Source organism: Fragaria vesca, linkage group LG6 (genome assembly GCF_000184155.1).
Source record: "Fragaria vesca subsp. vesca linkage group LG6, FraVesHawaii_1.0, whole genome shotgun sequence".
Taxonomy (NCBI): domain Eukaryota; kingdom Viridiplantae; phylum Streptophyta; class Magnoliopsida; order Rosales; family Rosaceae; genus Fragaria; species Fragaria vesca.
In genome coordinates this window covers 3,604,629-3,618,332 of record NC_020496.1, presented here as the reverse complement: position 1 = coordinate 3,618,332, position 13,704 = coordinate 3,604,629, and the positions used below count along the sequence as shown (strand labels likewise).

At 37.6% G+C, this 13,704-nt stretch overlaps 1 protein-coding gene and 1 pseudogene across 1 annotated transcript; both read left to right on the top strand.

The window, feature by feature from the left end:
* The first annotated feature begins 3,302 nt into the window (after positions 1–3,302).
* On the top strand, positions 3,303–3,962 carry LOC101301504 (ribonuclease 3-like). The gene is made up of 2 exons (XM_004302232.1): positions 3,303–3,306; positions 3,424–3,962. The coding sequence occupies exon 2, from the start codon at positions 3,424–3,426 to the stop codon at positions 3,868–3,870; it is 447 nt and encodes a 148-aa protein (XP_004302280.1). The 5' UTR covers positions 3,303–3,306; the 3' UTR covers positions 3,871–3,962.
* A 5,967-nt stretch (positions 3,963–9,929) lies between these two features.
* Positions 9,930–10,948, top strand: LOC101313913 (annotated as a pseudogene).
* The last annotated feature ends 2,756 nt before the right edge of the window (positions 10,949–13,704 follow it).

Sequence of the window (13,704 nt, the reverse complement as noted above, 5' to 3'; positions counted from 1 at the left end):
CTTTATCCCCAATCAATTTGTTATTGTACTTTGAGACATACTAAAGAATATTGATAATCTTCTTGTTATACTTGAAACTTGAAAGTTCTTTTTCATTACCTTAGAGCTGAGATGTTGGTTATAGTTTGAACTCGGGGGATGATATTTTTCTGACCCATGGCTTCTTGAATCACAATGCTTCCCTTAAATCTGATGCTGAACCCAAGTTATGAAGTTTATTTCTATACCTTGTCCTCTGAATCATACGATAACATAGAAGTTACCAGTTGCTCGATCATTTTATGTAAACTAACTAGTTCTTGCTGAGTATTTAGACAGAATATTTTAGATTTGCCAATGCTATTACTCTGCAAAATCAAGTATTTCTTCGAGCCTTAGCTTGTGTAGTTTTGTCACTAATTTTCTTTCCATGGAATGTGATTTGTGTGTGTTTTACACAGGTGTTAGGCCACATTTGAGTCTTCTATATGGGAATCTGACAGAGGAAGAGAGGACAAGAGCTCAAGAAAAAGTTAGTATTCTGGATGAGAGCATTACTAGAATGAGCTTCCCCGTAACTAAACTTGCACTGTACAAAATTGACTACAAAGATAAGAGTCTCAAATCGTGGGAGAAGATTGCTGAATACAATCTCCGATATCACAATTAGTAATTCTCCTAATCAACTGCTTAATAAAGCTTGTTTTGTAACTAAATGACTTTTTATCAGCTGTGTTTCTGCTGCAGTCATTAAACTTTGTAACTCATTAAACTTAAATCAGTAATCTCTGTAGTGTAATGGGACAAATAAAATCTGGCTAATGGATGGTTATTCTCTTGTTGGCATATTGCTTGTTTGTGTACATGTCGTAGAAAAGAAATGAAACAGCTAGTATTTCGACATCTAAACAAAGGAGCTTAGAAATAACATCAAATTTTTTAGATGTTGGCATACTCGCTGTTTCAATTTATTCTGTTCGGTTAGTACAATTTCTTTTGGTTTTCATTTTGTAAGGTTGATCTCTGGATCTCCTACTAGATTAATACTGGCAAGGTGAGCTGCATGGTTACTGTTTGAAGCATATTGGTTTCGCATCACGAAACATGTATCCTTAGGTAAACTACATATTAAATGGAAAACCTTAACAATACGTAACAAAACAGAATTCCACCCTAGTAAGTTAGTAGTAACAATGTAACTCCTAGGTAAGCTGCAGTCATAAGAAAACCTTACAGTAACAAAAATTCCACCAAGTAACAATGTAATGCAAAACGGTATAACTAAACAGAGAAAAAAGGACAACACAATAACATACCTATGCAGTCAAGACTCACTGATATTTTACGCACCCACAACAATGCAACATCATAACCATCCATTGTTCAAATTATATTACTCCTAGCTATTACATTATATAATGATTGAGTTTCATAAACTGTAAGCCATATAAGACTGTCTTCGATCATGGCATAATCTAAGGCAATACATCCATTTTTACTTGTGTACATACGTATAGCTTTGTGATAGATATTTGTCTTATAGTACGTACTTGTAGGTATATGTGGGGGTAAAAAATATTGGCTTTGGGCCCCCACCCATTAAACTGAGTCTAATGGTCAAAGTCCAAGATAAACAATATCAAGATAAAGTAAACGACGTGAAACATGATCATTCATGGAAAATGTGCTCCTTCCACTACTCCATCTACTCCCACTACGACGTGAAGTCATGAAGTCGTGAAGCGAGGGTCGAAGTTATCGAAGGTCTATAGATTCATTCATTTATGGAGAAGAAGAGAGAGGAACAATCATGGCTAACAACGGTAACAAGTATCGAATCGATTTCTTTTTTTGTACTTGCTTAATCGAAATTGACTTGGGCATCGGAGTGTGCTTTTGTTTTGCATGTACCTCTTCCCCCTTGATTGATCGTCGTATGGATGTATCCAAGGCTCCTCAAGAATCAAAGGAGTGAGATTTTTGTTGGGAAATCTCTCTCCCGAAATTTTTTACACCAACAATATACATGAGAGATACATGAGAGATGGTTATAAGATTAGGGGACGAACTCGATGATCTTTTAACACGTATGTAAAACAATTTTCATAGTCACGCACTTATGAGAATCTTTACAAAGTAAATGGAAGGCAATCAGCTGGTTCATTGAGAAGATCAAGTAGCAATGCTTATGCATGTCTTATTGCAATGTGTGTTTGCCGGAAAAGAGAAAATGAAATGAAATCTGGAAAAAGTTATGCTTCATTTAATCTGAGAGTACGTACGAAGTTAAATATTCAGAGTCCAACTGAACATAGATTTCCAAATTCTAATGGTTCCTGTATTTCTTGCAAGGGTCTTATGAAGAGCTAGCTATTTAAATCCAGTTGTTGCTAGCTTTCGGCAAGTCTGATGGGTAAAGCCTTAGACTTACTCATGACATTTGTTCTTATTTTGGTTATTAATTAATTTCAACTGTTTGATCGTGGAAGCAATATTAGAATACCCAGAACTTACTCGTTCTGAATTTTATCGTACCTGATCTCCGCTTTTGTTATTGTTTTCCGGTCTCAATTATCCGTTGCTTATTACCTTGGTGCATATGTATATTTGTTTAAGAGAACGTTATAGATCATTTTCAGTACCCATTTAGGGTTTGGGTGCGCATATACATATAGCAGCTACTAGACAACTAGCAAGATCGATGATGAACAATATATGTATAGAGACTACTTTTCCTTGAACAAACTATTATTGCTTAATTGGTATATAGAGACTAGATTTGTATCCTTTCACACAGCCATGTTACTTGTATGGCAAGTTTATTGTAAGAAGCAACCCTAACTCAACATTGAACACTCAAAGTCACCATATCATAGCATGCACAATAACCCTAATAACATTTTTAGCAGTTAATCAACATGGTATTCAGTTGCATGTCATTTTCACAACCAAACCACTCACGCACTATACGTAAAATGCAGATTCTATATGACCTCGGGAGCTTATTTATACCTAAGTATTCACCACATACATAATCGATCATTCACCCAATCAGAGTTGTGTTGCTGTGTTAGTATCCTTTTCTTTAACATTATGGGGATCATCCTACTTGTCCTGCTGCTTCTCTCTGCGTGTGGTGCAGATGATGCAGCGAACATCTACGACTACATGCAGTTCGTCCAGCAATGGCCGGCGACATTCTGCTATGGTAATCCGAATTGTGTCCCAAATCCACCACACAGTACTTTTACGATTCACGGCCTCTGGCCCAGCAATTACTCGACACCTGAATTTCCATGCGTTGGCACACCCTTTGATCCCTCGCAGGTATTGTACTATTGCATGCATGGAACCATTGCAATATGTTACTTAATTACATTCATTTAGTTTTTCAGTTTCTGTTGCTTTTCTCTTCGTGACGAAATGATGAACTTGATTGTTTAGATGTTCGCTGCCGAAAACCGTGGTTTGAGGGACTATTTTCTGCCGCAAGCATGGCCACAGTTGAATGCTCGTTATACCAACTTGGAGTTCTGGAAATTCGAGTACGAAAAGCACGGTATGTGCTCGGAGAACTATCTGAATCAGATGGATTATTTCAGGAAAGCTTACTGGGCGTGGGCTCGATTCAATGCTTATGTTCTGTTTGCGGCATCGCCTAAGCAAATCTACCCTGGCAATTACTATTACACAAGAGATATTGAAGCAGCCATTCAGAGAGTGACCAGTGAGAAGCCTCTGCTTATGTGCAAGAAGGTAAGAGTAGGTACGGTTGATAGTTGTCTATTGCAGGAGGTCATCATCTGTCTTGATCGTTGGGCAGACAACGTTGTACCTTGTCGCCTTCGACTGTCATCGTGCAACGTCCCAATTATATATTATGGTTACTGATTTATGTACAACTTAAGGGTGTGATATTAGCTACTGCATGTAATAAAGGTAGAAATGGCGATGATGTTTAAAATCCATTTCTTTGATGTATATTTCTATTTCTAATGTACGAATATTAATGAAGAATATATGATAGTATGAGTTATAGTAATTTTACTCGAGTTTGTTTGTCTTGCACGTAAGAATCAAACTTAATCTAATACATGACTGCAGTGCTGATACCAAGTCTGGTTACAAAACAAGCTTTAATAACTTAAGCAGTACGTGGATTAGGAGAACTAATTGAAATATGGGAGGGTACATAAATACATAATGTGCACGATTTTTGTTACTTCAAAGTTCAAACTGTGAAACTTCGATCTTGTTGGTCAAACATCACATTTCTTATATGCATTTATGTACTCTGCTGATACATATCAATTTTTTCTTTGTTATATTTTTCTCAGTTATGGAGAGCAATTGAAGCAGCCTGCGCGCGTAGATGTTTTTTTTTCTTTCTGGAACGGTAAAGTTCTTTTCATCGTGGAGCACGTTTAGAGTTGAGTTAGGGTTGCTTCTTATAAGAATCTTGCCATACAAGTAACAGGACTGTATGAAAGGATACAAATCTATTTTCTAGATACCAATTAAGCAAAAATAGTTGTTCAAGGAAAGGTAGAGTCTGTACTCTATACATATATGAATAATATGATAAATGTACACTCAACGTCGAATCGTGGCTGATACAACCATATTTACATTAGTCACACCCTATTATCGTCGATAATACGAAGTTATATTGGTACCCTGCTCACCTGAGACACCTCACATTATTAAGTTATTCAAAACTGAAGAAAAAGTGGAACCCTATTTTAAAAGCTTAAAATTAAACGCCAACGAGGTTTGGCTAAGTTCGATCCATGTTACCAACAGGCATCGTTGGTTTGCTATCTGTAAATTCTTTTGTGGAAATCCATACCTAGAGGCTGGTGTGACAGGTACGTGTCCATTGTTAGTCCTTCAGGATTGAAGTTGTAGGTTTGCCCCGGCGATGGTCGTGTAGCCTAACCAAGCTCTCACCTAAACTTTTTGTAACCAAAAAAAAAAAACTTAAAATTAAACACAAATTGGAAGACTGCTCGTTCATTCAGGCAGTGGCAGAGCTACCCTTTGCACAAAGGGTGCCATGACACCCTTTTGTTTTTCTGAATGGGTGCGGCTATTGCCACCCCACCAAATATTTTGTTCACCCCACATTTTAATTTTAAACTAAATATTTCAATACTAACTCCACAATCAAGAACTTTTGTGAAAATATAATATTAAACTAAAATCTATAAAATCCAAACAACAACAATTTCTCTACATCTTTATATCGGAAAAAAAAAAACAATTTTCTACTTCTTTCAAATCAGATTTGAGTATCACTTCAATCTTCAATAAGATGGTTATACAGTGTTGTGAGATTGTTTGTTTTTATTTTTATTTTATTTATGGCTTCAAATGTAATATTTCATATATATAGACATATATATATATATACAGTCTGTCTCTGCTACGGACGTCCGCACCGTTTTACGGTGCGGATTTTCGTCCGTTCACCACCGTACGGCGTCGCGCGAGGGCGCGCCTCCACCCCAGCGGACTCCAGCAGCTTCCCCGACCACTTTCCATCCCCGGCGAGTCCGCCGAATTCCAGTTTTCCAGCCAGATCACCCAAAACTTAAAAAAAGTCAATCTGGCCGGAAAACTGGAATTCGGCGGACTCATCGGGGATGGAAAGCGGTCGGGGAAGCTGCTGGAGTTGGCTGGGGTGGAGGCGCGCCCTCACCGGCGCCGTACGGTGGCGAACAGACGAAAATCCGCACCGTTACGTCCGCACATGAGAAAAGTTTTATATATATATACAGATTTTCTCAGGTACGGATGTCCGCATTTATTCTTACGGTGCAGATTTCCACTTTACACTCATTTTTCAATCGAATTTTCACATCTCCACCATCTAGTCTTTAGATACTAATGTATAGATTATCTCTGCAAAATTTCAGCCAATTTAGTTATCATTAAGATACTCAAACTCGATTAAACCGATGGATGAACATAATTCTGTCGAACTTGAACCGTTCATGTTTATAACAGAAAAACGCAGTTTTGAGCGCCTTAATGATAACCAAATTGGCTGAAATTTTGCAGAGATGATCTATACATTAGTATCTAAATACTAGACGGTGGAGATGTGAAAATTCGATTGAAAAGTGAGTGTAAAGTGGAAATCCGCACCGTAAGAATAAATGTGGACGTTCGCAGCTGAGAAGCCATGTATATGTACTTATAATCGTAAAGAATGAACTCAAGAAAGAGATCGAGGAGAACATGTATAGGATGTGGTTTGAGAAGAATAGATGTTTGCGTTAAATATATTGATGAGATATTTGTATTTATTTTTAGATTTTATCAGATTAAGAAAAATAAAAACCAGATTTTCTCATAATTTTAAGAGTAGAACTGAAACGTTATATGTAAAAAATAAGACGTGGGGTGAACTGAGCATTCAGTGGGGTTTAGAAATAGCCGCACCTTTTCTAAAAACATGTGTACGTAATTGATCTGTGTTTTTGATATGTGTTGATGGAATAGAAGCATATATTGAAGGTTTGGCCCCCACTTATAATTTGATGGCACGTATTAGAGTGTAAAAATGTGATTAGTTTCCTTCCATACATAACATCTCATTCATTCATTGCATGATGCTTAATGAAGATTTTAATATTCTTGATTTTTTCCTTTCTCTTCAACTTTTGTAAATTATTTATGAAGTTAAACAAAGAAAAAGAAAAAAGAGTTTGTGATCATAAGTTTAATTTGGATACTTTTACTATGCAAAAAACAATTCTCCTTTGCTTTTTATTTCTTAGTTCACATCCACTACGTACGGATCATATATATTACATTTGTTTCTCATGTACGTACTTTATATCTTGGCCCCCTTTTATACACAATCTAAGCTCCGCCACTGCATTCATGTTAAATTTATATAGAGATTAATATCCTAATTTCCTGAGAGAAAATTAAAAACACCATCTCCATGTATACCTTGTACTGCGACAAGTATGAAGAATTAGGTTATACAACTGCTTGCTACCCGTACGTATTGTCTGGTACAGAGTTACATGCAGTGATGAAGTTCATGGATGGTTCATATATAATTATATATTAGGTCTCCTACTAGATGTAATCTGATATGGGGGTTGTATACGGTACTGACATGTATACCACACTCATTTTACCATTAATTGAACAAAAATTACAAGTTAAATGAGTAACATTTACAACAAAATTACTACATTTATTTTACACATTTACATATAATTGAACCAAGTTACTACAACGACAACAAGTTGTTTATAAACTTGTAAATTGTCTTAAGTTGAGTAATTACCTATAATAGAACAAAAATTACTCAAGTAATAACTATCTTTACCAAAATGACAACAAATTTGTTATCATATCAGTAAGTATATGCATGTATCACAAACACAGATAGATACTTTAGAAAATTCCATCTGATCAGATTAGCCTGTGAAAGGGTGAGAATCACTAGAAGATTTGAAAGATAGGTCCACTATATATTAGGCATGCCTTGAGTGATGATTATGATCGAGTTACATGTAGCGCTAGTAGATGAACTGGCCGGGTATTAATGGAATTAGATATCCATATCTAGATAGACAACGAGCGAGATCGATGATCAATGGACAATCCTGCTTGACATCAAACGCCGGTCTCATCTTCGTTTTGGTACAAGAATCCGACCAAGTATTAATTTCATCATATATAAAATATTCTTTATGATGAAGTTTCAAGTCTAGCTACATCAGTGAGTGCGTAAAAGGCAAGTCTGATCTACAGCTAGTGTGAATATAAATCTGTATAAATGCTCGAATCGAAAGACTTGGCGTATGTTGGTGTTTTCTAGTTTCGTTTTTTTTCTACCCTTTTCAACATGCATGTAAATGTAAAAGTAAAACATGAACAGAAATTTTGTTTTACTTTTCCTGATGGCAAAGATTCCCTGATCCTTGCTCTGACGACTTGAACATTAATTTTCCGGTAGCTTCCTCTGCAACCTAAGGTACGTGTGCTGACGCCAAATATGCTTTCCAAAGGGTGAAAGTGATGTACAACAGTACCCGTACACCATAAAGAAACAAGCTTTTTTGAAGATTTTGATTCGTATATATGTCCGTCTGTGTGTGTCTCGTTGTTTTTGTTTCGAATCCCAATTCTAACCCAGCTAGCTATCTTATAATCAGCTAAGTTTCATGTTTTCTCATCTTATGAAACGATTCCATGTGATAGATCAGCTGATTAGTTTTATGTTTCTCATCTTTTCATCAGCCATGGCTTCTTGAAGTTATACCTACAAAATTTCAAGGTGTCAGGCAATACAAAAGTAGAACTTAAATGCTATTAATAGCTAGTGTTGCATCACAGTGCTACCCTTAAATCGATCTGATACTGAATGTCTGAACCTATACGTTTATGAAGTTCATTCATTGACATGTCCTCTGAAATCAATTGCTCATTTGAGATAAACGAAGTAATTCTTGCTGGGTATTTAGACATTATATATTTCGATTTGCCAATGCTATAACTCTGCAAGAACTAATCAAGTATTACTTCGAGCCTGAGCTTAATTGTTTTGTTTTGTCACTAATGTTATTTCCATCGAATGTGATTTGTGTGTCCTCTGCACAGGTGTGAGGCCACATTGTTGAGTCTGCTATATGAGAATCTGACGGAAGAAGAGAGGAGAAGAGCTCAAGAAAAAGTTAGTATTCTGGATGAGAGCATTACTGGCATAAGCTTCCCCATAAATCGATTTGCACTGTACAAAATTGACTAAAGATCAATAAGACTCTCAAATCGTGGGAGAAGATATTGCTGAATCCACCCTCCCTTATTTTGATTAGTTTTCCTAATCCACGTATCAGCAGTGTACGTTTCTATTTCACTAGTCATGTATCAGATTCGATAATCAGTTTATTTCTTACGTGCAAGACAATAAATTAAACAAACTCAAGTAAAATGACTATAATTCATACTATCATATATTCTGCATTATTGATTCGTACAATAGAAATGGAACATATATATCAAAGAAATGGAACATATCTATCATCAGGACCCCATTTCTCATCCTTATTATTACATGCAGTAGCTGATATCACACTCTAAAGTTGCGTGTGTGTGTATATATATATATATACATAAATCACTTAATAACCATAATATATAATTGGACGTTATGGGGAAATATTTAACGAACAGCATTTGCTCGTACCATTCTTGACGTACTCGTATTTCCAGAACCAAGTAACGAGCATGTAGCTGGGGCCATGATTGCGGCAGAAAAAAGTCCCTCAAACCATGATTTCCGGCAGCGAACATCTAAACAATCAAGTCATTTCGTCAGGAACAGATCGATAAACACAACGGAACGAAAGTGAAAGAGAAAAGTAAAGCAGTGTACGATGCACACAGTAAAAAGCAAGGCATGGTAATATCCAAAGAACTATAGACCTAATCCCGGCCAACCAATCTTCCAAAAGACATAACCATTCTTCTACGTTCTTCCAATAAATATCAGGTCCAGACGTCCCGTACTAGATTGTAATCTCATAGATACATCAGATTAGCTTGTGAAAGTGTGATCAGATTGTGAGAAACCCAGAAGATTAATTTGAGAGATAGCTAGCTAGGTCGACTATATATTAGTCATGCCTCAGAGCAAGTTCTTATACAGTTATACATCTTTGATGGTGCAAAGTGCAAACCACCAAACGAACCCCAGCCAACCAAGCCCAGAAACACGTGGTGACTACCCAGCTCAAGGCTACAACTGAAACATCAGAGATCGAACTTGGCACTCGCCACCTTCCATTGGAGACTCTGTCAGTCACACTTCTCTCCCTTCTCTCTTTCTGGATCCACATTCCTATCAGACCTTCATCTCCATCCTAGCTCCATTTCCTCACTTTCTTCTATACTCTAATCACCGTTAACAGTGAGATTTAGCAATGCCTACCGAAAACAAAGGCTCTCTCCCCTTGTTGGTCATAAACTACCTCCTCCTGTTCGTCGGATCAGTTTCCTCCTCCCTTCTCTCAAAATATTATTTCGTTCACGGATGCTCGAATTTATGGGTTTCTACATGGGTCCAATCTGCTGGGTTTCCTCTTCTTCTTCCCCCAATTATCCTCCCTTATTTCCTAAACCGCACCACTAGAAGACCCTTCACTCACTTCACCGCCAAAATCTTCTTCATATCCATCTTTGTGGGACTGATGTTGGGCCTCAACAATCTCCTTTTCTCGGTAGGCAACTCCAACCTCCCGGTCTCCACCTTCTCCCTCATCCTCTCTTCACATCTTGTATTCAATCTCGTCCTCTCTGTCATAATCGTTAAACAAAAGGTTACATTTTCTAACCTCAACTGCGTAATCCTCCTTACCTTCAGCACCATTCTAATAGCCCTAGACTCGAGCCCCGACAAGCATGGACTGACACATGACAAGTACTTGATGGGATTCTTGTCCACCGTCGGCGCCGGCTTGCTGTTTGCTCTCTACCTCCCCGTCATGGAAAAAGTCTACAGAAAAGTTAACTGCTACTCCATGATGATGGAAATGCAGGTGGTAATGGAGGCGGCGTCGACGGCGCTGTCGACGGCGTTCATGGTGTATACGGGTGGGTTTGGTGGGATGGTGAGGGAGGGCAGGGAGGTGTTTGACAAGGGAGAGAGCCTGTATTGGTGGACGGTGGTGTTTAACATCGTGACGTGGCAGCTGTGCTTTATGGGGACGGCGGGGACGGTTTTCTTGACGACGTCGCTGACAGGCGGGATATGCATGACGGCGTTGACGGGGATGAACGTGTTGGGGGAGTGGTGGTTTACGGGGACAAGTTTGGTGGGGTGAAAGTGGTCTCGACTCTGCTCTGTGTATGGGGTTTTTGTTCGTATGTGTACGGGATTTACATCAAGTCGAAGAAAGACGAGGACGAGGACGAGGACCGCACTGATGATGAGATGATTTGATTCGATGTAAAATTGTATTTTTCTTTTTCTTTTTCGATGTAAAATTGTGTGCGTGAGAGAATCAGTAAATAAATGGTCCCCAAAGCATAGTACTATTGCCTATTGGTCCATAGTAATGACGTAAGTGAGGGATCGATCTGAAGCAAGGTTTTGTTTTGAGGGTGAGGTCAGCAAATGCTGCAGTGGAGAGGAAGGGAATTAATGCACGGGCCACATGCCATTCATCATCGGCTCACACATTTGAAATTTTTAAATTTAACGGTCCTTAGATCTGGAACGTTTATTCCAATTATTATGTGAATCTAACGGTATATAATTAACAACCATTTCTAACAGTATAGTTGAGAACTCATTTATATCTATAACAGTAAAGAAATAAATAGGTTTTTTTTTTTTTTTTTTTTTTGGTTGAAAACAATAGGAAAAAATAATTAAATGGAATGAACAAGGTAAATAGGATAAATTATAGTTCTTTTACATCCCACGCACACCAAAAAAACGATTTGTGGGTTTTAGAACCAATTTTTTATATCCCTAACATTACTATTTACTAACCTTTTACTAGTGGAGTTGCACGGGATTTCAGAGAATGAAAGAAATTTCACTTGAACTGCTCTTTTAAAAATGAGATAAATTTGCTAATCTTATTTTTTTTGTAGATAACTACTCTACTAAAAATGGGATGAAACTACCACGACCTTTTTCATTTGAATTTTAGTGGTGTTTTACGATTAAGCTCATGATATTTTTATTTCTTTGAGACCCTTTTGCTACCTTGGTTTTTTGGGCAATTGGAAAAAAGACTTCACCAAAGACACAAAAACCACAGCCCGGTTTTCTAATAGTAAATATTTATAAATTTGTCGTAGTTTTTTGTTAAAATATTCTTTATTATTGGTTATATATTTACACCTAAAACCATCTCTTACGATTAAAAATGTAATGTCAAATTTAATAAACGGTAAATGTCACGTGACGACCTAGATTCAGAAACAAACAAGTGGAGGCTACGTACTCTCTAGTGGTAGTGATCCAGGTCACACCTGTAACTCAAGTTAACCTCTGAGTGATGATTATGATCGGGTTAATGAAACCAAGTGAAGATGAGGTGTTTGATGTCGAGCAGGATTGTTCATCATCGATCTTGATTGTTTTCTATCTTGATATGGATTTCTAATTCCACTTATACTTGGCCAGGTCATCTATTAGCTAAATAGTTGTTGTATGTACGTATATACTGTTGGGAAAGAAGTGGTTGCCTAATACAAGGCCGACGGATAATTGGTTATCCCAGGATCTAACTTTCCCACCCCTCGTGTGATTTGCAGAAATATCAACAAAGAGAAGACACAATATTTAACAAGGTTCAGCAAATGTGTCTACATCCTTAGGACAAACAGTAGTACTTTCTTTCACTATACTAAATAATGAGATTACAAGAAACCACCTCATTATAGGTAGACTAAATAAAGTGGCATTAACACACTCTCAAGAGGAATTTTCTTCTCACTAATCTCTCAAGTGAGGATCTCACTACTCTCACAAACTCTCTCTAGTTTGGATGACTCTGCCCTAGCCTTAATCTCGAACTAGAGCAAGTTCGGATACCTTGATCATGAACTTGAAAAGCTCAGATGCCTTTGTTCTTGTGTCCAATATCTCTTCATGAATTTCTCCATATGCACCTAATGCACGTACCATGCATGGAAGCAAATTAAGTCATCAAGCTTCCTCCTTGTTTCATGCTCAATGTTGGCATGCTTTGTAATGCATGTTTCCATCTACATTCAACAATTGCTGCACCACCCCAGCTACACATATAGCTAGCCTTCCTTTTACATTTATTGGGTCACCAAAGCAATAGTAATTCTTGCTTTCTTCATGTGTAAATTCCCACATGGTTTCTCACCTCCATTAGAGCAAGTTCACCCATTGGGTTAGAATGAATATAGTGACCTGGGTCACTCTGGGTTGCTGTGACTGGACAACAGTTTCCACCCGTATGAATTGTGAGATTGCTGCCACGTGGCAGTAACTGTTTATTAAATTTAAAAAAACGTTTTTAAGTGTGAATAATCGTTTTATGTATAAATAAATAGTAATTTTTATATATTATATGACATATTAAAATTAATGTTTTTATTTTATAACATTTAAGTAACAAGTCAAGCTTAAAAAATACTTTTATTTGATATTGTCTAATGAAAAACACAATCTAAATTAACTAAGCATATATAAAACTAGCTATCAATCCAGTTAATATTTTTTTTTAGAAATGCAAAAAAGATGAAAATTCATACAGTATAAATTTATTTATTTTTACACATTTTTTCTATAAATTTATAAATCAAAAAAAGAAAAAAAACCCTAAAGAGAAAAATACTTTTCTTTGGGCTGCTGTAGTTCTTCTCTTTCTTCTCTTTTTTCTCTGCTATTTCTTCTCTTTTCTTTTTTCTCTGGGTTGTTGTATTTCTTCTCTGGGCACCATATTTCTTCTCTGGGTTGCCGCCGGCGAGCACCCATCCCGGCAGCGAGTGCACCAGGCCTCCCGGCAGCCCTCTGGCGTCCTCGGCACGCCCAGCCTCCTCCGCAAGCACAGCAGCAAGCAGCCCCCTGCCTTGCACCACCCCGGCAGCGAGTGCACCAAGCCTCCTCCGGCCTTGGACCAGGCCTCCTCCGGCGTCGAAGAAAGGGAGGCGAGTGCACCAGGCCTCCTCCGGCGTCGACGTGTGTGGCCTGGGCTGAGGTGGACAGAA

Coding starts and splice junctions, on each gene's coding strand:
- LOC101301504 (XM_004302232.1), top strand. CDS start 3,424: ATGTTCGCTGCCGAAAACCGTGGTTTGAGGGACTATTTTCTGCCGCAA.